We start from the raw sequence: 24,340 nt of genomic DNA on the forward strand, positions 1-24,340 counted from the left end.
AAAAATGCATTAAGCATTTACTATTTGCCAAGCAGTAAGAGGTTCCCAGGGATTATGTCATTTGTTTCTCATTGTTTCTTCTGGCACTTAAAAAGGAATCCATTGAGAAATCCATTCCTTTTCAAAAGATACATGTTCAAGCCTTAGTCTTGATTCCCTGCTTTCTTCTGAATTTTGCCTTCTCTTTTTTTCCTTCTCATATGAAAGTCTAGGTCAAAACTATGTGCTTTATTGATAAGAGCTTCTTGCCATCTTTTTAGACATTTTTCAAAACAGACAAGTGGATAGGCAGGCTTGAGAGGCAGAGGGTATTGGAGAGAAAGTACTCAGGAACTTGAAGATGGTACTAGCATGAAAGCGTCCATTCTATGCTCTAATGCGATCACTTATCTGAGCTATGCGGAGCTGGAGCTAGTCAAAATGCCCACCGTGTGATCCAGCCTTGGCTTACAGTAGCATTTCTTTCTCCTTGTAACATTTTAACACATTAGATATAGTGTAAGAAGAGGTCATCAGCCAGGCAATAACATCCTTTCCCCAAGGATCCAGTGCACAGGCCTGCTTCTCTCGAAGTGCCAATCTCATTCACGTGCTCATGACAGCCCCGTGCATTCACTGTTCGTGTCTGTGCTGTAGGCAGTTAACAGTCGCATTCTTGCTTCTTAGAGGTGTGAGGAAGAAAGATTTCACCTTACACATATTCCAATTTTCAGCCTTTTATTTATTGAGATGATTTTTAAAATATCGCTCCATGACTTGTGAGAAAACTTCTTTACAGTCTTGATTTTGAGGGAAGAAAAGGAAACATGAACTACATAGCAAGGCGGTAAACCAAAACGAAATATCTTGAAATCGAAATAAACCTCCAAAATGTAAGCAAACAGAACATGATAGAGTTAAACACGTGATCCAGAGCAGAAGCGTTAATCACAAAACTCAGCTTCAATGAACCAAACTCAAATTATCCAGAACCACTGTGTTGATATATTGGTTTTTGCCAAAAACTAAGTAGTAGGTTTTTAAAAAATTAAAATTATGGAGATATAGAAGAAAATCCACTAAAGAACTCACAAGTAGGAGAAATAAGGCACCCAAACTGGTAAACCACAATTATTATTATATTTATTTCTTCATTTATTTCAGCCTGTTAATGATGGCAGTGGCTGCTGCCATCATGCTGGCTGCAGCAGGGAAGCGCCCTGGGTCTGCACACTCCATGGAGTCAGTCTTCTGAATCCGGACGGGAGCTCCCCCTGCCGCTGCAGCCACCCAAATCGCAACTGCAGACCCAGGTCTTTTGTTCCAAGGAGCAGTCAGAAACCCCACCCAGGAGGGCGGGGCTACAGCTCCCTAAACTGTAGCTATGGATCGAGCCTCCCTGTGCTCTTGTAGGGAGTGAGGAATGGGCAGGATCTGCCCTTCCATGTGCAGCCGCAGCCGCTGGACACCCGGCTGCAGACCTGGGCTTCCCACTCCAGGAAGCAACTAGGAGCCAGGACAAGCGTGGGCCCTGCCTCTTCCAAGTTGGCAGGGCATGAGCTCCCGGGTGCAGCTGTGGCTGCCCTCCCAGGCACAGGACTGGGGCATCTCTGCAGCCTGCACACTCGGGGGCCCCAGGAAGTAACCCCCAACCCTGTCCCTGCAGGCTCAGGGTTGTCTGCTCCCACAGCCTGGCCTCTCTCCTCCCAGCATCTGCTCTGATCTTGGAGTGGGGTTGGGGTGCCCAGTAAGGCCCCACCCACAGGCCACGGAATGGCTGGGAGCTGGGCTGCCAGTCCCACTGACAGGAGTGGAGACTTCTGGTGCCTCTTCCTGGCCGCCCATGGACCAATGGGCATGCACTTCCTCCCCTCTGAGGTCAATAAAAGCCCTGGGCTCAGCCAGAACAGGGCAGAGGATGGCCAGAGGACAAAGAGGGCAGAGAGATGACAGGACCATCCTTGACCAGCTGCAGAGAGGAGCACCCTCTTCACTGAGAGCTGCAGAGACGACCTGCCAGCAGAGAGGAGCTACCTTCTCTGCTGAGAGCTTCAGAGACCTGCAAAGACATCCAAATGACTTGCCTGCAGTGAGCAGCCACCCTCTCCAGGGCCTTCTCTCTGCTAAGAGCTGAACATTCGACTGGACAATCTGCCTATAGAGTGGAGCTGCCCACTCCTCTGAGCTCGTCTAACACTAAATAAACCTCTTCTTCACCCTTCAATTGTCTGAGCACCTCATTATTCCTGTATGCAGGACAAGAACTCGGGCAAAGGTGCTGCGGCCACAGAGGTTTCCAGCCAGAAAAATCGACACGCCAGAGGTCTCGTAACTTTAAGAGACCTGACTAGCCCACATGATCAAATTTTATTTTCTTTCAACAAGCTGTATTAGAGTGGAAAGTAGCAGTGGGAAGAAACTTAAAACATTTGCATCTGGTGGTTTCAACTAGCAGATATTTGACTGATCCTATTACCAACATTTCTCCTGCTTTTCTTCATTTAAAAATCTTAAGAATTACTATCATACCGGTTTCATGGCCCTTAAAGATAGTCCCCAAGTGGGGCATATCTAAGAAAAGTTAAAATTATTAAATATTTCAAAATGTACTAATGCTTCCAACTGGAATCAGTATCTGTCAGTAGATCTTAAGGTTTACCCTGCAAGATCTCCATGTCAGATACCATCTACACACCTCACCCAGCCTGCTGGGATTAGCACACAGCGGTTGAAGGTGAGACTTGCAAAAACTACATCCACCTTTTTCCCAAACTGCATGTGATGATTTATTCCTTATGATTAGAATAAGGAATGTGTTCCTCCATTCATTGGAAACTTTTGGTTTAAATGATCACACAATATAGAGTATTTACAAATTGAGAACAGCATAGCAACCAAGCTGCTATGTCTTATGTTCTAAAAATAAACCCACAATTTACAGATTGTGGCTGCATCTGCATTCTGAAACAGCAGGTATTTTTTGCTCACTTAACTTGGTGACACTGTGTTATTTTTAATATCAAAAGTTTAAGTTTTTTTTACTAGAAAGTGAAATTGTGGAAAGAGTTATATAAATAGTGACTCACTGTGTCCAAGAGGTGCATTTCTTTATGAGAAAAGTAAGTAGAATACTATCTTGAGAAAAGAAAGGAATATTCAAGGAGGTGGTTCTTATTCCTTACAACCTGGATTTAAAGCCATGCTGAACATTAATGAGAAACTTAATACTATCATTCACTGATGGAGATGTATAAATACAAAAGGTAGTAAGTGTTCAAAAAACTAACAGAGTTTTAAAAGATGTGAGGGAAATGAATTAGCTCATACATTCATTTAAATATCTTAAATCAAAAAAAATCCACCTGGCTAGAAATAAATGAGGAAAGAAATTCCATGATTTTCCAAAATGACAGAGAAGAGAAAGTTGTTCAAGTTTTTACTAGTATGAATTTCAGTTGGTATAGGACTTCAGAATAATATATGATTAATTAAAATACTACAAACCATGCATTAAAGTTTAATCACCCCTTTCTATAGTTTTCATAGATGTACTTAATTTGCTGTGCAAACCTGAATACATTAATAACTGTCTCCTGGAAATAACTCAATATCTAGTAACCACTCAGTATGCTAGGATTGATTATGCTTCTACATGAATAGCTAGTAATAAAAGAACCTGCTATTAGCATACAAAGATATAATTCATTTTCATGTTACAGAATAATATGACTTCAATGGTGAACTATAATTCTATTTTGAGGATTTACCTTTTGTATGCCTTCCCATCATAAAGGTTTTGGACTTAACCCATTCCTACCAGATTGTGTTAGGTATAAAAATACAGATTTTTCATTTACTTAAAAACAATTCAATAAACTCCCAATGAGTTTAAACTGGAGGACCATTTATTCAAAAGAACTCCAAATACATGCTAAAGAGCAAAAAAGAACCCTCCAGGTAAAAGCAACCTATTGGATATTCCTTTGAAATACAGGTCTATATATCTCTCTGAATATGAATACAAAGACACACCAGAAAACCAAACAACCAACCAAAAACAAAAGAAAACACTGATTGCTCTTGCTTTAATGATCTCCTGCAAGCACACAAAAACTTAACCTTCATGACAGCCCAAGAGGGACTACTCTCAAACATGAAGGCTGCCACCAGTTACTACATTTTGCGCTGCTCTATTGTAAATCAGATATAGAAGAGATGGTTAGTTTATCTTTAAAAGAAATTTCAGATATTAAATTTTACCAAAGTTAGTTCTGGTCATCCAAGCGATGACTTTGAAGAACCCAGCTTTAGGGTCTGCATGGCAAAGAAGTGGAAGAGTGACCTTGTTGATCTTTAAGTGTTTTTGCTTCTTCTTTCAGACTCCTTCTTGAGGTTCCTTCCTGATCTTAAAAAAAAGGAGACTTAGAAGCCAAGGTCTTGGCCCTTTCTTCCATCTCTGGAGGTTTCTGTAAGAGGACACCATGCTTGAAAGGTGGCCATTCTGTCTCCAGGAGAAGACAGGTGAACTGGAGATGTGACTCTGCTCAGATGCTCAACCGACCTAAGCTAAAGTGAGCAAAACAAACCCCTCTTATGTAAGCCACTAAGTTTCTTATTCTATTATCAAGTATTTCTTACTCCTGAAGTTATCAACTTTCCAGCCATTCATTAGCCACTTTGCAACCTAGCTCAGTCTCAATGCAAAAAGAATTTGAAGTAACGTCTGAAAATCTCCTGTGTCAGCACTTATCAAGCACCATCCGTATTTGTGTGGTTAAACATCTATGAGATTCTGAATAATGATGACAATTCCAGAAAGCACACACAAACTACAATGAACAGATGAACGTGGTTTATGGATATCTAAAAGAACAGTAAAAATCTAATAATGAATAGAACAAAGACAAAAATGCACATGAAAATACTAAAAAGAGTCCCATGACATCAAAGTCAATCACAAATTCTGCTATTAATAAACTGATTATCTATTAATGCAAAGAAGTTCACAAAAGAAAATAAATTTGGCAACTTTAATATTAGTCTACCAAAGTGGTCTGATAGGAGCCACACTAAGAAATCATTTTATACAATTAAAACATTAATTTTCTATAATGTTTAATGATTTTACATTTTTGAAACTTTATTAAATTACAGAGCCTGTTTTTTTCTGGGAAAGAAGCCCATATGAAGAAAAAAGTTTGGAAACCATTTTTAAAAAATGCAAAAGTCACTAAAATATCCTGAAATTTTTAATAGGTAAAGGAAAATCATTTTTACTGTGCTTGAAAAAGTCTGCAAAAGAGATTTTTGTCTCATCTCTGTAAAATTCCCCTTGGGGATAAAAACAAGCTTGAGAAGTTTCAGTCAACAGTGTAAACTGGGAGTTCGTGTTAAATAAACCATTGAAAACTATAGTTTACAATGAAATTACCATTTCAGCCATTACCACAGGGCTCCATAGTACATTTACAATAACAGCTACATTTGGTAATAACATCATATTCAAGTAGTTTATACTTCTTTTCATTTTTAAATTTAACTAACGTGTTCCAGGAGATTCTAAAAATAAAAAATAAAGTGTGTTTTCTACTCTTTCCTTTTTCTAAGCCCAGATAATAATATGGCAACATTATTCAAGATAATCAATACTCTTAAAATTATAAAGCACAAAATTACTAATAAAAAGACTGAACAGTTAAAATGACATTCTGCTAAGCCCATTAATGTTTAAAAATATTTTTAAAAGATAGTATAATTTTCTATTGCTCCAGAACTGTATCTTAGCTCTACTTAACTTGATGTCTTGCCTTAGTGAAGACAGAGAGACTGGGAAACAAGAGACAGTCCCATTTCTCAGAGGAGGGCACTTTCATGTGTCAGCAAAGAAATCATTCTTCTAGTCATTCAACAGAAATTTACTAAATCACTATTATATGCCATTCCGAGGCAGAAATATTCAGAAAATTTATGGTCTTATGGGTAATAAATGTAACACATACAAGTATGCATGCATACTAAAACACGCACATACATGCACATTTCAAATCAGGAATCAAAACACTGTGAGATAACAGGGAAGGTGCACAAGGTCTGAGAGCAGAGCAGAGACCACGCCCAGTTGTGTGGGTGTCAAAAAATCAGAAGGCAGCATCTAACATAAGAACAAAAGGATGCATGGGTGCTGGCCAATACAAAGGAAATGAAAGAGGAGAAAATTTTCATACACTTGTGAAATGAGAGACCCAGGGTTTTAGAGGTTGAAAGAACTTCTTTCTGGATTGAGAGTGGAAATCAAGGTAGGAGTGACAAGAAAGGAAACAAAAAGAAAGACAAATGAGGAAAAATCTTAAAGAAGAATGTGAATTCTCCAGAATTTACAAATTAGCAATGTATGGTTTCAGAGATGAAACTACAATAACAATTTATTTTAGTATAAGTATGTTTCAAATATTGCATAGAATGTAATTATACAACACAGTGGTTTATTATTTATCTGACATTCAAATTTACCTGTGGGTCTTGAATTTGTATTTGTTAAATCTGGAAACCATGGTCAAGAGGTAGTCAAGGGAAGATTTATTTAACTAATGAACTAAGTGGCACAAAAGTGATAATGAATATATATTGTCCCTGTATTCCAGTGCCAGTTGGAATAACAGAAAGTTCATAATGGTTGAGAAACTTTAATGATGATAATTTTGTCTAACATCATATTTAAGGTTCATAAATGCCTTTGAACAGTAATAATTAAAAATGAAGGTTTCATTCAACAAGAGGTCAAGCAAAACTAATTTTTAAAGAAAATATAGAGATTATTTATAGACAATGTGAAAAGACTCATTAATTTTGTCTATGTGGACACATGCATATGCAATATATAAGAAATGTATTTATACTATGCCTTTTATTATGAAGATAAAATATTACACATTTCAACATACAAAAACACATTTCATTGCTTAGTGAGGTCGCTGAGTATTAAAACATTCATACACACTTTTTAAAAGCTAATAAATATATTTATCTTTTAAAATGCACAATAAACAATTGTTGATTGTCAACATCTTCGTAAAACAAATACTGCAACATACAATTACTTTTTACTACTAGCTAACTTTAGAAGAAAACGAGGCAGACTAAAAGAAAATACACAAGTTGCATTTTTTGAAAGAGAATGGTTTATTTAATCGTTCAACAAATATTTATCAAACACTTCCTGTGTCAAAGGTACTGGAGATAAATGTATGAATTAGACTAGCATCATTTCTATCTACATGAGACTTCCTGCTTATTGGAGGAGTCAGAGAAAATTCACACACACAAATACACATTAATACAATTACAAATAGTAACAAGTGTTCTGAAAGAAACACAAAGAACATATAAAAGGTGGGGCAGGAGGCATGTACTTTAAAAAAAAAGAGTGGTCAGAAAAGGTCTCTGTGAGGTCGGGAGAATGATACATGGTAGCCGAAAGATGTAAGGGAGCCAGTCACAGCAGTAGAAGGGCAGCATCCGCCCATGCAGAGAGAGCAGCATGCACAAAAATCCTGAGGCCAGAGAGAACTCAGTATGTCCAAGAAACTGAAAGAAGGGCTCTGAGCCTTGAGCATTGTGATTGAAGGGCCACCAGCATTAGGTGATTACAGCAAGGTACAAATCAGGACATGGTTAGGAGTGTTAATTTCATCCTCAAATGCAATGAAAATCATTTGCAGATTCTTAAGAGAATGACATGATCAAATTATGCATTGTTTTCAATCATCACTCTGGTTGCCGAATAGAGAATGTATAGGTAGTGAGTAAGAATGGGATTGGTGGATAATTTGGTGACTGTATTGATCATGATGAGAGAGGACTTGTGTTTGGAACCAGGACTTTAGCAGCAGAGTTGGAAAGTGGCAGATCTGAGCAAAGAAGAGCTAAGGAGAACTCTTGGGTGTGTGACTAGGGCTCAGTGAAAAACTGTGGGCTGAAGATACAAATTTGAGTGCTGTCAGCATATCGATGATAATAAAAGCCATAGGGATGGGTAGAATCACCTGGGGAGAAAATGCAGAAGAAAGAAAGGAGGAGTACCAACCAAGTCGGAGGCCTGAACAGCGTGAACATTTAAAGGCTAGGCCAGGAAACAGTAAAGCAAAGAGAAGGCAGAGCTAATGGGGGAGGAAATAAATCCCATGAGATGGTGACACCAAAGTCAAGATATCCATGTTACAAGAAAGACTTAGAGTTTTGTTTTCAGAATGAAAGAAAAATCACTGGTTAGTTTTTTTTATTGCTTGTGCTGGCCTTCCCTCTTTAGTTATGTGAAAATAGGGCTTACCTTTCCTACTTTCAATCGGATGACAAGAAACAGAAAAGCCAGTGTGTTGACATGCCCCAATCCTTTATCTCAGATCTCTGACAAGCTTTAATTAGTTTGCTAGTTGAGAGCTTCCTGAGTAAATTCAATTCTGTCGCTTCGTAGGCATTTTCCTGCTTGGTGTAATGGATTTTTTGGTCTCCAGTTCAGATAATGTTTCTACATTGTCCAAAATAGTTAAAAGCAATTTTGTTAGCTAACCTCCCCAAATCTTTCCCTTGAAATTTTTGAATTAGCATGCATAAGATTTCACTAATTGTCCCATTTCAAGCACATAAAGATATCATTATTTTTCTCTGACATTACTTGCATTTTAAATGTAGTTTTTAATTCCATTTTTTTCCCATTGAAAGTATTTGCTAAGTATTCACTGAAATGGAAAATACTTTTAAGGTTTGATTTTATCGCAAAACAGAATAAAAGGAAGAGTGCATATTCATATGCATTAACCATTTAATAGGAAAAAATGGGTTTTAGTTTAATTTATTCATTTGAATGTCAAGGAATTTGTTTAGGCATTGTGTGCATGTCAGCAAACAGCAGATTTGGACAAAGATTAGGCGATACAAACAAGAAAAGGTACTAAATCCTTACTCTAAACATCTGTTCCATCTTCTGCTTGTTTCCTTTCCTTTGTCTGTTTAATGTTGGTAGCTCTTCCCTTCTCACCTATTTATTTCCTTACTCTCTTCCCTTTTACCCTTCACATTCTCCATGGTTAATGTACTCCCAACTTACCATTTCAGTATTTTCAGTCCACATTTTCCTTAGGAGCTTCAGATCTACTCAGTCTAACTCACCTTAGACCTTTAATTATGTGATCTATCTTTTTTTTAATCTGTAAGAAAATAAAACTATACTGACCTTACCAAGTTGACACAAGAAGTAATGGAAATGCCTAGGTCAGCACCAGGCATTTAGTACCTACTCAAGAAACATTAGCACCTTTCCCCTTTGTCTCTTCAAGGATTATCTGTGGTCAGTTGCATACTCATTGAGAGGAGCTCCTCCTAAGACCACAGCAGTAATGAGTGTGCAAAGCAAAGATTCTAATCAAAGTAGTTTTGAAAATCTAGTCCAGCATCTTAGATCACCCCTATGGGTGAGCCCCAACCTATAACTTGTAAGAGGAATAAGAGAAACCAGGATTGGTGAACTGGGCCTTAGTATCTTGTGGGGGAAACCCCAAGAATGTCTTTTTAAATTAAAAATAAGATTTAATCAATTGAGTAGTACATTAAACACAGTCATTTCATAGACTCCTCTTTTATCTTCTACTAAATGTCATTTCTCTTATTAGCATTCATAAAATAATCAGTGTTTATACTAGAAATTATTTAAAGTAAATATTTTGACGGAAGAATAGGTAGTTTTATCAATGTTAATATAGTTAGCTTGTATTCTAAAACTATCACAAGTTTTGCTACTTAACTTTCATTTCCCTAGGCTAATAAGAAGGGAAAAAGGGCAGATGTCACATGTTAACTGTGAAAATATTTATGCTAAACAGAGTGCAATGATACCATGGTGCACTAAATAGCTGTGATTTGCAGTAGGTGGTTCTGAAGGTGAGGAAAGAAGTGACTTATCACATGGCACAGGGTGGTGTGTGTTCACCAAACACAAAAGACAGGGAGCTAGAGCAGTCACCACCAACATTTACGTCATACACAGTGATTTCATTTCAGCAAAACAGTATCATCCATCAAGTTGATGTTGATTTTAATTGCTTTGTTTTTGTATTTTTTGTACTTATTTTATAAATTTCTTTATGGATAAACATACATGCATTACATAATTCCATGTTTATACTAGTTTAAGCCCACTTTGGAATTTGGGGCTTTTTTCCCTTTTTTCCTTATTTTAAAAGGGTTCTGTACATTACTCAAGTTTCAAAACATGGCCAACACAGCTGGCCATATAACAGAAAGAGTATCACTCCCATCTGGTGGCAGACATTAAAATATTGAGCATAATCCCAAAACAGAAATTAATCTAATTCCAGACTACACACTGGTTAATTAAACTCCTATTTCAGAAGTGGAAACACACTAAGTACTGAACAAACTACCAGAGGACCTCAATTCAAAGAAGTGCTTCCAATATATTAACTACTTTGGGTATACACACCTACTGTAAAAACATAGCAACTTAAGAAATGTTCATATTAAAAGACAAAACCATATTTATAAAACAATAAAAATATTTTATAGTCTTTCAATTAAATATTAATCTATGTAATACAGGTAAATTTATAAATCACAACTTAGTTACTTATATTCAAATTCTGTTCACATATGTATGTGTATACTATATATGTGTATGTATATAGTATACACACACGTACATATGTATACACATACGTATGTGTATACATATGTATATACACATATATAGTATACATACATATATACAAATATATACTATATATACATAGTATTTGTATTTGTAAACATGCTATTTGCATACATACATACTACTTGTGTGTGTATATGCACATGCTATTTGTATGTAATATGTATGTAAGTATACATACATATGTATTTATTTGACAAGGAAAGATGCAGAGATTTAGCAGTTTTCAATAAACTTATGATACTTAAGGTACTTCATTCACCCCCAAGTTTTATTATTATTCTTTTTAGAGATGGGATCTCATGCTGTTGCTCAGGCTGGAGTGCACTGGCACCATCATAGCTTACTGTAACCTGGAACTCCTGGGCTGAAGCAATTCTCTTGTCTCAGCCTCCAGAGCAGCTGGCATGTGCCACCACACCTGGATAACTTTTATTTAAAAACTTTTAGTAGAGACTGGTCTCACTGTTTTTCTCAGGTTGGTCTCGAACTCCTGGCCTCAAGTGATGCTCTTGCCTTGGCCTCCCAAAATGTTGGGATTACAGGCATGAGCCACTTCTCCTGGCCCCAAAACTTTCTTTAAAGACACATAATCTGAAATACTTTTCAAGGCAAGAAAAATATCATTCAAAAATGAAAATGGAACCTAGTATGAAAACAAAGGTAAATAAATAAAAATGGGAAAATATACTTGGAAATGGGTTAATCACACTATACATGAATTAGATTAAACATCAAACAGTCTTAATGGAGTTCACATCATTCACTTTTAGCACATCCTTTACCTTTCATGCAATTTCAATTCTCTGACAAAAATGCATGCACAACTTATGGTAACACTGTAGTGTCACCATAGAAACCACCCAAATGTATTCATTTATCAATATCATGAATAAACCATGAATTAAGGTGACTCTCAATAATGATATTCTCTGGATAGAGGGAAAAATGAGTATAATGATGCCTCACTTTATATTTTGATTATTTCAGTAAATTCTTGCATAAAATGCTATATTTTGTAAATTCTGTAAGAAAGTGTATGGTGTAGCAAAAAAAAAAAAAAAAAAGGCACTGGATCAACTCTCAGAAGTTACTTTGCTTCTAAGTGTTCATTTATTTCTGGAATCACTTTCAGCTCTAAATCTTCTAATTTTAAATCTGAACCTCCTGTTTCCCTGATTTTAATTGCACCAAAGTAATGAACTACTGTTGTGACTCACAAAAAATTTACTCCTGTTATAATAAATTATATATAAAGTGGGAGAAAATTGATTACTTTTTAAAAATATAAAATTGAAATTTTAACTTTTAAAATGTTTTTAAAATATATAAAGTGCTAATTAGCTTGAGATAATTATTAAATTTTGGAGTAAAATTTAAAATGGTTCAACTATAAAATTCACCAGAGCCTAATTTCACAGGGCCCCACGAACATTGCTCAAAATAATATTGGAAATGATTAAAGAGAGCTCCTCTTCTTAGGAGGTTCCTTCCCTATTTGGCTACTTTAGAACAGCTCATTAAACATCAATGATATCCTTTTATCAGATGTTTAGTGTTACTTATTAAGTTTCAGGTTCATCTTCTATTAAAAAAAAGAACAAAATTTCAGCAAATTCTATTCTGATGGCCAACTCATTTTGATGGCCAGTGCTTCATTAGCTTCCTGAAAAGGTAAAGGTTGAACTCTCAATAACTTCAGAGGTTTCCGTTTTAATTATCTTTTGTTGATGCAATAAGCAAATCAATGTTTTTATAAATCTCCATTAAAATATTTTTTCTAAAAAGTATCCAAATGAATCCCTGTATTAGATATGACACCTATGTTTTATTAAGCGAAAGTCATTACCATTAAATGGTAAAGAAAATGGTATTGAAAGCAAGCCTGTATTACTGTAAGCATACCATTAGGCATTTCTAGTCCCTTTAAACCATCTCACTTATCCTTTCAATACTGTTATGATGTAGAAATTATTATTATCTATATTTTACATTTAGGGAGTGGTTAAGTAATCTACTGAAGCTATCACCATGAATACAGGATTTACAATTGAGCCTCTCTGACTCTAAAGCCTATGCATACACAATCTCTGCTCCAATGATATAATAAATTACAAAACTGGAAATGAAATTAAAACATCAATATGCACTTCATACAGAAAAAAATAATTGACCTTATAATTTTTCAATTATAAAGAAATATCTTTGTTTTGAATTCTTTCCCTTTGAATAGATACAAAATTATTTTTTGTATATTTATCTTATATCTAGCAACCTAACCTCATTTTCATGTTACTTGTAATGATATAAAAATTATATCCCAAAGAGGTCTTTATTAGTCCTTTTCCAAAATTTACGTGGTACATTATTTTAAAAGATTGATCCTAGTCTTAGAATTTTTATTAGAAATAACTGCAAAATTCTATTAAATATCTTTTTGGTATCTAATGATATAATCTATTGATATACTAAAGTATTTTTATTTGTTTTCTAAATATAGGCCACCATTATATTCTTTAAAAATCCTATTTTTTTCACACATATGCTGATCTTTTCATATACTGCTGGGTGCTATTTATTAATAGCTTATGTAGGTTTCTTTTTTGCATTTACATTTTCAAATGACAGAGAATCATCACTGTCTTTTTCTTTAAAAAGTTTTAGAATGTGACTTAAATTTTTAATGTTAAAATTATGATTCTCTAAAAAATGATTAACATTCTCTATATTTTTCTATGGTTGGAATCATTTAAAGAATATTGGAATATCAGTGCTACAAGCATCTGGTAATATTCAACTAAACATCCATCTGTTCTGGTGCTTTTTTGATAACCGATCTTTAAACAGCTCTAGTATTTAAATGGAATACTACAGTTTTCTACTTTCTCTTGAAAATATTTTAGTAATTTATTTTTTTCTAGGAACTGATTCCCTTCCTTCAGATGTTCATGCTTCATCAGTGCAGAGCCACACCTAATATTCTACTATACTTTTTTTAACCTTTCTTGTTTCTAGAGTTACTTCTGCTTTCTCATTTACAATTTTATATATTCTTTCTTTATATATTTTCCATAATTTGTGCCTCAAGGGGTTTATGTTGGCCATTTCAAAGAATAACCAAATTTTGAGTTTATTTAGCCATTTTTACATTTGCATTCTATTCTAGTGATTCCAGTTTTCCTTGTTATTAAATTCTGTTTTCCTAGTTTCTTTTGATTTTTTTTCTAATTCCTTAAGATTCATAGTTTATTTTTTGTATCTTTTCTTTCTTCAAAGCTATCTAAAGCTAAAATTCGATACTGATGATAGCTTTTACTGGATGTGCCTATTTTGTTAGGAAGGGATCTTCTTTTTCATTAACTCTTATATAGTTGTAATTTCCCTTTGGTTCTAAGAGTTATCTAAGAGTGTTTCTTAATTTCCTAATAATTTTTTTTTAGTTTTGTAATAAAGTTGCCTAATAAATTGTGTTAGTTTTCTAATAAGGCTTCTTAATACAGAATGTGACCTATTGAAACTCCTTCCATTTTTGAATTTATAAAAAGTTCAGACACTTTCAAGGACTAAACTTCCTAAGATGAATATCTCTTCTCCTTAGCAGTTTCATCATTTTAATAATGTACAATTTCTCCAAAAGGAATCTTGCCATTTCAACATTATAAAATAAATGTATAGGCCTCATATATATCATTATTGATATAAGGTAAGGTTTTGTGGGATATTTTAAATATGAATCAACAGTAAATTCCTAATGTCATTTTTCTCATGACAGTGAAAGAATTTTACTCAGAACCCCATAACTTCTGTTTTTCATTTCATCCCTTATCCATCCTTATTAGAAACTGTGAGATAGCTATGAGCATACTGTATCATTGCATATTGCTATGAATTTTGTTCAATTCATAAAGTTGTGTGTATGTGTTTGATACAACCGGGGCCTTGGTTTGGTTCCCTCTCACAGTTCCAGTTTGCTTTAAATGTTGAGTAAGAAGTTTATAGCTAATATTCCCTTAGCTCTTCTTCCTTATTCATAAGTCCTTTAAGGGTCAACAGTCACATCAGTCCCATCATGAAGGTTTAATTCCAAGGGAAGAATTAGTTAGTATTGACAACACAGTCATGTATTGTAGGGAAGTAATATCATATGGAAAATCCCATCTTAAAATTCACATATTTAGTTTTTTTAAATCAGTATGGAATATTAGGAGGAAATATAAGGCACATAGATAGGAGACTGGAAGGATGTTAAGACTACTTACAGTGCCAAATCTCTGTATGAAATTCAAGAAAAGTTTTAAGCATTCTACTGTATTATGTGAACAAATATGAATTAGCCACTTCACTGTCCTTAATTTGAGAAAATATTTTAATGCATTGCTTTTGTCTGCAACAGAAGGACTTTAGATAACTGGACTAAAAGGCATATGAAAAAGACTTTTTTTTTTTTTTTGAGATGGAGTCTCGCTCTGTCGCCCAGGTTAGAGTGCAGTGGCATGATCTTGGCTCACTGTAACCTCTGCCTCCTGGGTTCAAGTGATTCTCCTGCCTCAGCCTCCTGAGTAGCTGGGTTTACAGGCATGTACCACCATGCCTAAGTTTTGTATTTTTAGTAGAGATGGGGTTTTGCCATGTTCGCCAGGCTAATCTCGAACTCCTGACTTCAAGTGATCTTCTTGCCTTGGCCTCCCAAAGTGCTGGGATTACAGGCATGAGCCACCACGCCCAGCTAAAAAGAATTTTTAATTATAATCTTAGATGTGCTATTATTTACATAAGCTAAATTCAAGGGTAAAATATAAGTACATAAATTTTAACACATAAGGCTCTATAAGTGTAATATTGTGCTAGCCCATGCCTAATTCACTTACATCCTTCTCATAAATTACACAATATTGGTTTATGACTAGCATGAGCCAGAATATATAGCCATCAAACAGGAAAAACAGAAGCTACATTTACTCAATGTTTGTTTTATACCAGGTACTGTATTCTAATATTTTCTTTCATTTAATCTGTATGATAAGGATTAAATATACTTATAGGTACTCTTAAGTGTAAACTCCAAGGCTAGGAAAAGGTCACTCACTTTTTAACTGATCTGGCAGAAGTACCTTTTAGACCAGATTGTTCTGACTCCAACATATCTCCTAAGCCAGTCTTTCTCAAGCTATCTGTGATGAAAGGCTACATTTTTATTATTCCAATATCTCACAGACCAATATTTTATAAAACACAACATCATGAATAATTTTAAAAATTAAACATATACAATTATAAGTCCATATTTTATATTTAGGTTCAGCAGACAAAAAATTACTGTCAAATTCCTATAAAAATTTCAAGTGTTTATCCTCAATTTTGTTCTTACTGCAGACCATTAAAAATTCATGAATCAGCCCTAGGCCACAGGGTACAATCTGAGTAGGTGGCCAACATACTTCCTATCAGTATTAGGTAAGCATATCAATATTAGGTGCTTCTTGCAGAAATTTTTATAGAACTAACAAGAGTCATGACTGAATGAAAAATATACATGAATCTCATAAAATGTTCTTCAATTGCATACAAAGACGTCCACATTCTAATCCCTGGAATTTGCGAATGTGCTACCTTAAATGGCAGAAGGGAATTTGCAGATGTGCTTAGGTTAAGGATGTCAAGATGGAGAGATTATCCTGGAATATATGAGTGAGCCCAATGTAATCACAAGGATCTTCATAAGAGAGAAGCAGTAGAGTTAAGATTCATCGAAGGAAATATAACAGTTTAAGCTGAAATCGGAGGGATTTGGAGCATTGTGCTACTGGCTCTAAAATGGAAGAAGGTGACACAAACAAGGAATGCAGGTGGACTGCAGACACTGAAACAGGCAAGGAACTAGATGCTTCCCTAGAGCCACACTGGTCTTAGAACTTTTCACCCCCAGGACTATACAATAAATGTGTTTTATATTAAGCTAATACATTTGTGAAAACTTGTTATAGCAGCAGTTGGAAACTAACACAGATTTTGGTACTTGGAAGTGGGGCACTGCTAGTAACAAATACGTAAAAATGTAGACAGTGGCTTTGGAATTGGTAATGAGAAAAGGCTGGAAGAATTTTGAGAAGCATAATACAAAAATTCTAGATCTCCTTGAACAGACTGTTATTAAAAATAAAGATTTGGTTAAAGGCTCTGCTGGTGCAGACTCAGAAGGAAGTGAGGAGCATGGTAGAGAAAACCTTTAACTTCTTGGGGAATATCTAAGTTGCCATAAATAGACGTTGGTAGAAATGTGGACATTAAAGGAGATGCTGGTGAGGCCTCAGAAGGAAATGAGAAACATGTTATTGGAAACCGGAGAAAAGAGAATCTTTGTTTCATAGTGGCAGAAAGCTCAGCTGGACTGATTCCTACAATTACATGGAAGTCAGAATTACAAGTGATGAACTTACATATTTAGCTGAGGAGATTTCTAAGCAAAGTGTTGAAAGAGTGGCCTGGTTTCTTCTTGCTGTTTATAGTGAAATGTGAGGGGGAAAAGATGAATAAAGGGAATAACTATTAAGCCAAAAGAAACCAGGACTTGATGATTGGGACAATTCTCAACCTATGAAGACTTCAAAAGGCTAAAATTAGGAGACGTGCTTTCAAGAAAGCATACTTGAAGAGAAAGCCAATTTTATGTCTGGATAACATTTTCCTAGTGCCTTATAAGGATTAAAAGGTCCAAGTGAAAGGAGGGCTCTTTGAAGTGATTAGGCATGTAATTCATGGATCCCCTCAGCCACTTCAACAGAGGCCAAAAATGGAGATGAAATTATCCAAGAAAGATCTGTAGAGGGGCCTGTTTTTCTAATGGAGTAAATCCTAGAGATGTACATAGGAAAATCACAATGTTCTTGAGAATCCTACAACGGTGGTAACACCATCAGCTTGGACTGATACAGGCAGAAAAGAGATGAAATGCACGAAGGCTGATGGACACTCAAAATTCTACAGGTAGGAGATGGCTGACAAGAATACCTGGTTGAAAATATGTGCAACCCTTCATGAAAATGAAGAAATAATTCTGAACTAGGCCCAGAGAGCAGACTCAAGCCACAGAGGATTATTCACAGGCCTTGAAATCTAATGGAATTTTCCCATGTAGATTTCTACATTTCTTGAGACTGGCAACTCTTTTTTCCTTCCACTTTATCCCTTTTTATGTAGGAATGTCTGTAACTGTTATCCTATGCCTGTCCCTCCATTGCATTTTGGGAACATATAATTTGTTTTGTAGTTTCACAGCTACACAGATGGAGAGGAACACTGCTCAAGGACAGATTATAAAGAGATCCTCAGCCATATCTAATTTAAATAATTTGGACAATGAGATTTGGACTTTTAAGCTGATGAAATTTAGATGATATTTTGAACTTGAGTTGATGCTATGATTGGTTGAGACTTTTGGAGACCTGAGAATGTGGTGAAATGTGTTTTGCATAAAGGAAGGAACTGAATCTTTGGGGAGCCACAGGGCAAACTATGGCAGACTGAATAATGGTCCTCAAAGCAACTCCATCCTAATCCCTGGAAACTGTAAATATGTTACCTTAAATGGCAATAGAAGCCTTTTTGGACGTGATTGGGTTAAGGATCTTGAGATGGGAGGATTTTTCTGGAGTATTTGGGTGGACCGAACATAATCACAAGGGTCCTTATTGGAAGGAAGTAGGAAAGACAATTTCAGAGATGGGATGCAAGGACAAAAGCAAAGGTCAGAGTGCAAGAGAAATTTGAAGATGCTACATTGCTGGATTTGAATATAGAGAAAGGGGTCAAAGAAGTGATGTGGTTTCTAGAAGATGGGAAAAGCAAGAAAATGGATTTTCTTCTAGAGCTTCCAGAAGGAATGCAAGCCAACCAATACCTTGACTAGGATATTTGACCTCTAGAATAATAAATTTGTGCTGCTTCAAGCCACTAAGTAGATAGGAATTTGTTATAGCAGCCACAGGACAATACAAATGCCTCTACTATAATTTGGTAAAAAAAAAAAAAATTCACATCCCAGGAATCTCAGAGTTAAAATAGCATAGAGTATGCTTAACAAGACACTAAAAATTAACTTATAACACTTAAAAATCCTGATGATATTTTTCTGTTGACAGTTATCTTGTGGAAATGTAACAACTGTGACAACACAAAAATGGAACATCTCATCACTCAAACAGGATGAATTGTGCTTTGTAAACTGAAAGAAAAGTAATTCAATAAATATACATTGCTGTTGTATAGTCAACACAGTTTTTCCTAATGGTGCATTAGCTTCTGAAAGTGCAGGAGGAATAGTTTATTTAGACTTTGAACCCATTACCGTAAATGAGGGCCCCCTTCACCAAGGACCCCTCTTCAATTATCTCATCAACTTAATTTCAAAAATCATACAAATAGTTTTTAAAAGCCACTTCAAATGTTATAGGGCAATGAGACTGCCCATAGTTCAGGCAGTAATATATATTCAGTAATCGGAATTATGGCATGATTTATTCTCTTTTAAGGATGTCTAAGTTTTTCCAAGAGTCAGGATGTAGTCACAATAGAAACATATATAAAACAACGTGGTTTCAAAGCATCCCTTACCTGTGTAACAAGTGGCTCCAATAGCCTTTCTACTGTTAGCGTCCGGATTTCCAAACTTTTGGGGTCCCATTTCAGAATGATAGGTGAAGTTGCCGAAGTCATGCTCCCTATGGGAACACACGTAATCAGTTAGAAATAATCATCTCTGAAATAAATTGTAACTTTGGTGATTCAAAATGAGTAAATCACTGAAACTTAGAACATACTGGAAGATAGCCTCTCTGGTCCAACCTGGTCAAATTAGAGATGGAAAAACCAGACCAATACACTGTGAGGTGGCAATGTTGGAATCAGATTAAAAACTGAGGCCTCCTCAGCATACTGGTGTACCTTAGGCCTGCTTTTGGGACCCAATAGCCACTGAAATATTTCATTTACTCAACAATGAGTATGCATACCTATCTGCTATATGCTGCGAAAGATTTCAGTCTTGCTTTCAAGTAGCTTAATGTTTAAAGTTAGAGACAGCCAAATATGGGAACAATTAGGTCTCAGTGTGACACATGTTGTGATTAAGAAACACAGAGAGGACTATGGGAGAGGTGAGGAAGGGGCATCAATGTCAGTCTGGAGAGAACAACAAAGAATAGCAGGAAGCAAAATAAATCCACCAATGATTACTAGATGTAGGAACCCCTTTATAACAAAAGGCTACTTTTTTCTTCACATCATAACTGACCCCTGAGAATATCATACTCCTTGGGGCAAGAGTTTCAGTCTCTTAAGTAAGAAAGACATCTTCAAACTAAGTGCCAATGTTCTGAAAAATTATCTGCTACTATTTACATGCTCTCTGATTACTCACTACATTTACATTCTTGTCCCATAAAATCAGTGACTGATAAGGTTATTTATTTCACTCTAAAGCAATCCTGTCTTACCTAAGAACCACTGACATGCAGGTAGCAGTCTCCACACAACAAGCAAAAAATTACAGTTCTAGCCCCTCCCCCCACAAAAAGTATACATTCTATCAGGGGTTTGTTTCTTTCATCAAGAAATTGCTAAATACATTCTGACATCTAACCACTGGACAAGCAACCTTAGATTGTACAAACCGAATCTGAATGATTTGCCTTAATACCAACATAAATCAAAATGTCCATGGCTGTTCTTTTATTTTGAATCAATGTCCCCATTCAATTCCAACCTTATAAATCAATGTAGATGATTATTTCTACTAGAATTAACATGACAAAGAAGGCCTATCACAATAGGCACTAGTAGAAATGTGCCTCTTTACTGGCTCTCCTACAGCTAAAGCTTTTGCAAATAGACCCAACCAATTTGCTTTAGAAAAAAAGTAGAGGCAAAGACACAGTGTGCTGGTATTTTAACTCTCTCCAAATGCCATGTTTTAAATAAACTAAGCATAGCAATCCAACCATACAGACCGATTTAGATTTGGGTTTCTTCATCACAACAATAGTTGGCACCGACATGCTGCCTGTCCTCCAAAAACCTAAAAACACTTTACACATTTTCCATTCACACTACCAACTGCCATAAAGCAGCTCTGTCATATACAGAATTCTGCCGCTGGGCAACACACCTTCTCATGCCATAGAAGGATAAAGATGCCAGATGCTTCCTGCAGACACTGGGATACCTTCATCCCTACTGAAGCCAGACCTACCTAAGTGATCTTAGTCCAGTACTTATGATACAGCTATTGCAAGTTTCTGGAGAAGTTCCCTGAGAACCTTTTTCAAACTCTAATGGAATCACAAGTGGCATAATAATGATGATGAACATGGAAGTTCTGTAGGAAAGCTGGATACTCAGTCATGGTCATTGTAAGATGATAGTGACAGGTACTGGGTAAGACTGCATAGAGAATTTCCATTATAACATGGGCATGCTTGTAGACATACGCTGATAGATCAAGGAAGGCACATAAAATTATAGCTGTTCCATTATGTAACTTTTAAAACATGACACAAAAATGCTGGGGAAATCACAACAGAGACATGAATCTAGCATGCATCAAGCAGAAGTGAAGGATACTCCTTAAACAAAGATCTCAAGCCAACTATGAGCCAAGAAGCAAGCGTTAGTTAGGGCCTTCAGTCCTGAAGGTCACAGAGCCCTTATAAATCTAAAAATAAAAGAACAATAGTTCCCAGACAAATCACTCAAATTAATTTATTCCTTTAAGGATCAATCTTTTTAGTCATTTCTTGTGACAAAGGTAAAATTCAGTAGCAAAGAAAAGGTTACATGGTACTAATTTGTTGAAGTGGAAAAATAAGTCATAGAAATGTGAAATGCTGTTTTCCAGCCATGCTGTTTCTGATACAGTTGAGACTAAAACCAGGAATTCTGTCTCTACCCCATAATCTTTTCACCATTTAGTTTACTAACCACATTAGCAATGAACAAAAGGAGTGGTGGTGGGAACTGCAAAATCCCCACCTCTAAACCCATGATGTTGATATGTAAGATTCCCTTTGAGTTGCCTCTAAGGGGCATTTTAGCTTCATATCAGCCATTGAGCACAAGGTAGAAGAAGGTAAGAAGCTCCCCTGCCTGTGATACCTCAGCTGGTATCATCTTTACAGTTTGCTGTTTCTAGAAAAAGTATTCCCATCCTGCATGTCCTGCTACTTTTAAAACATTGGATTGCTTTCTGCTGACTGTATTAGACCTTGTAGTAGGAACATTTTCCTTAAAAAATCCCTTGGCCAATTGGAATTGCAGGAAAACAGAAAAAAAAGATTCTATTCCAGGATAGTAATCATAACCATAGTCTTCTAGAATCACTCATTAATGATCTTTGCCTCCAGAGTTCTAGTATGAACAAATTTGGGCACAGAAGGCAAAATGAGTCAAACATCCTCTAGAGCAAAAAGGGAGGCAATGGTAGTCAGAAAATAGGAATTGATGATTTGGTATGTGGCCCCTCTGACAAGCACACACAATAAGGTGACTCCTAACTGAGAATGTCATCCCACCTGTACATTCAATATTTATGAATTAGGAAGGACAGAGAAAATGCACAGGCGTTTGAGGTAGATTGGAGGATTTTTCAGTAAATAGTCATTTCCCTCCCATCCTCACCTCCATGAGAAGAGAATATTTTCCTATTCCATTGCTATTGAGCTTTGGCTAAAGGAATGTTAAGAAATATGATGTGAGTAGACATTTGGAATGTGCTTACTTAGTTGGGCTTCTCCTCTGTGCTACTGCCTTCTGCCATAAGAGTCACATATAACCTACTGGTCCAAAACGAAAGAAGGACACATGGAGCACACCTGAATCCGAGCTGGAGCTGGAGCCAAGCACAGCTAAGTTAAGCCTAGTCAGCCAACCCCCAACCAAACCATCAACACATGATCAAGAAGCAAATGCCTGCTGTTGTATGTTGCATGCCACTGAGATTTTGCCATTAACTATTAATCAGCAATAGCTAACACAATGGTATCAAATAGACTTTTGTTTAAATTGAAGCCCTGCCATTGAAGTATTTATCATATACTCTGGGCCAGGCATTGTTCTAGGTAGCAGGGCTACATCAGTGGACAAAACCAGCAAAAATATCTGCTGTCTCGGCAGAGATCACACTCTGGAGGGAAAGACTGAAAATAAACAAATAAGGAACGTATACTGAAAAAAAAAAAACTTGAAGCCCTGCAATTTATTAGCTCTGTGATACTGTCCAATTGCCTGCCCTTTCTGAGTCCCAGTATCCTCAAATGAAAAATCAGGATAATAAGGATTTTATAGGCTTATTGTGAGGATTAAATAACTTAATGGATAGAAAGCATGCTAACATTCCTGGAAATATTTGTTATTATTTTTATGTTGTCATTATTTTCCCAAATTTAAATTTCCTTTTTTGGCAATTCTTTATCTCTGAAGTAACAGGTAAACAATCATTAAAACAGAGATCCAGATTTACACTCCTCTATGTGGAACAACCAAATTGACACAAACGAGAAAACAAGAGAACAGATCAAGTGTGCAGTCTCACGAGCCCTTCATCTTTCTGAGGATAAAATGATATATAGTCTCAATCCCATCTGTGCAATTAATACCGTCTGTTTGCCCACAAAAGAAAATTTACATAAAGCAAATAAATTTCTCCTCACTGATTTGAATTCAAAGTAAAAATTTATATTTTACTTACCTTTGGTAGAGAGACTTAGAATACAGAGTGGATACAGTCAAAGAGTGAAAAACAAGACTGTAAATAACAAAAGACAACAAGTTTGTCTTCTTCCATACAGCACAATGTTACAAGCCTATGAGAAAGCTCCTAGAATTTGAATTTCTGAGGAGAGTTTCTTCGTGAAAAGTTTTAGCTGGGCACAGTGGCTCATGCCTGTAATCTCAGCACTTTGGGAGGCCACAGTGAGTGGACTGCTTGAGCCCAGAAGTTTGAGACCAGCCTGGACAACATAGTGAGACCAATATCTACAAAAAATACAAAAATTAGGTGAGCATGGTGGCACAATATTGTAGTCCCAGCTACTGAGGAGGCTGAGGTGGGAGGATCACTTGAGCCCAGGGATGTCGAGGCTTCAGTGAGTCATGATTGTGCCACTGCACTCCAGCCTGAGCAACAGAATGAGATCCTTTCTCAAAAAAAAAAAAAAAAAAAAAAAAAAAAAGACAGAAAGAAAAGTTTTAAATTGTGTTTCCATGTAAGGTAATAATACAGCCCACCTGGTAATACTTCAGATAATTTCATATTCTTTCTATGGTGGTAAGAAAGAGGCACAGGCCAGGATGCTATCAGCTATTTGTCACTCATGATAGAAAATACAAAACCTGACAGAAAAGAAAAGTCAGAGTAAAATGGGCTCCTCTGTGAAGCAGCCAAGGGTTAAGGGGCTTGTTTCCTTGGACAGCGTCCTGATAAGGAGAAACTGACTCGAGTTCCCATACCCCAAGGAATGCCTTCAGATGCCAGATATGTTAATACAATGCATCGTTCACTGCAGAAATTCTCCTTTTCAAACCTTCCTGGAAAATGTCTTTGGAATTCTCTGCCTCACCTTTCTAAATTGTCTCCATTCTTTCTACTGT

At 36.1% G+C, this 24,340-nt stretch overlaps 1 protein-coding gene across 5 annotated transcripts in view; it reads right to left on the reverse strand.

The window, feature by feature from the left end:
- Positions 1-24,340, reverse strand: part of CTNNA2 (catenin alpha 2) — a 1,472,650-nt gene that overhangs the window by 986,070 nt on the left and 462,240 nt on the right. For 4 of the 5 annotated variants that reach the window (XM_054678551.2, XM_016948864.3, XM_016948863.3 and 1 more), the window contains one exon: positions 19,310-19,416. In XM_054678551.2, coding sequence (XP_054534526.1) covers positions 19,310-19,411 — 102 coding nt within the window. In that variant the 5' untranslated portion in view covers positions 19,412-19,416. Of the gene's footprint in view, positions 1-19,309; positions 19,417-23,438; positions 23,496-24,199; positions 24,298-24,340 lie in introns of those variants that run through there. The other variant, XM_016948862.3, reaches the window with a different exon arrangement.

Source organism: Pan troglodytes, chromosome 12 (genome assembly GCF_028858775.2).
Source record: "Pan troglodytes isolate AG18354 chromosome 12, NHGRI_mPanTro3-v2.0_pri, whole genome shotgun sequence".
Taxonomy (NCBI): Eukaryota; Metazoa; Chordata; class Mammalia; order Primates; family Hominidae; genus Pan; species Pan troglodytes.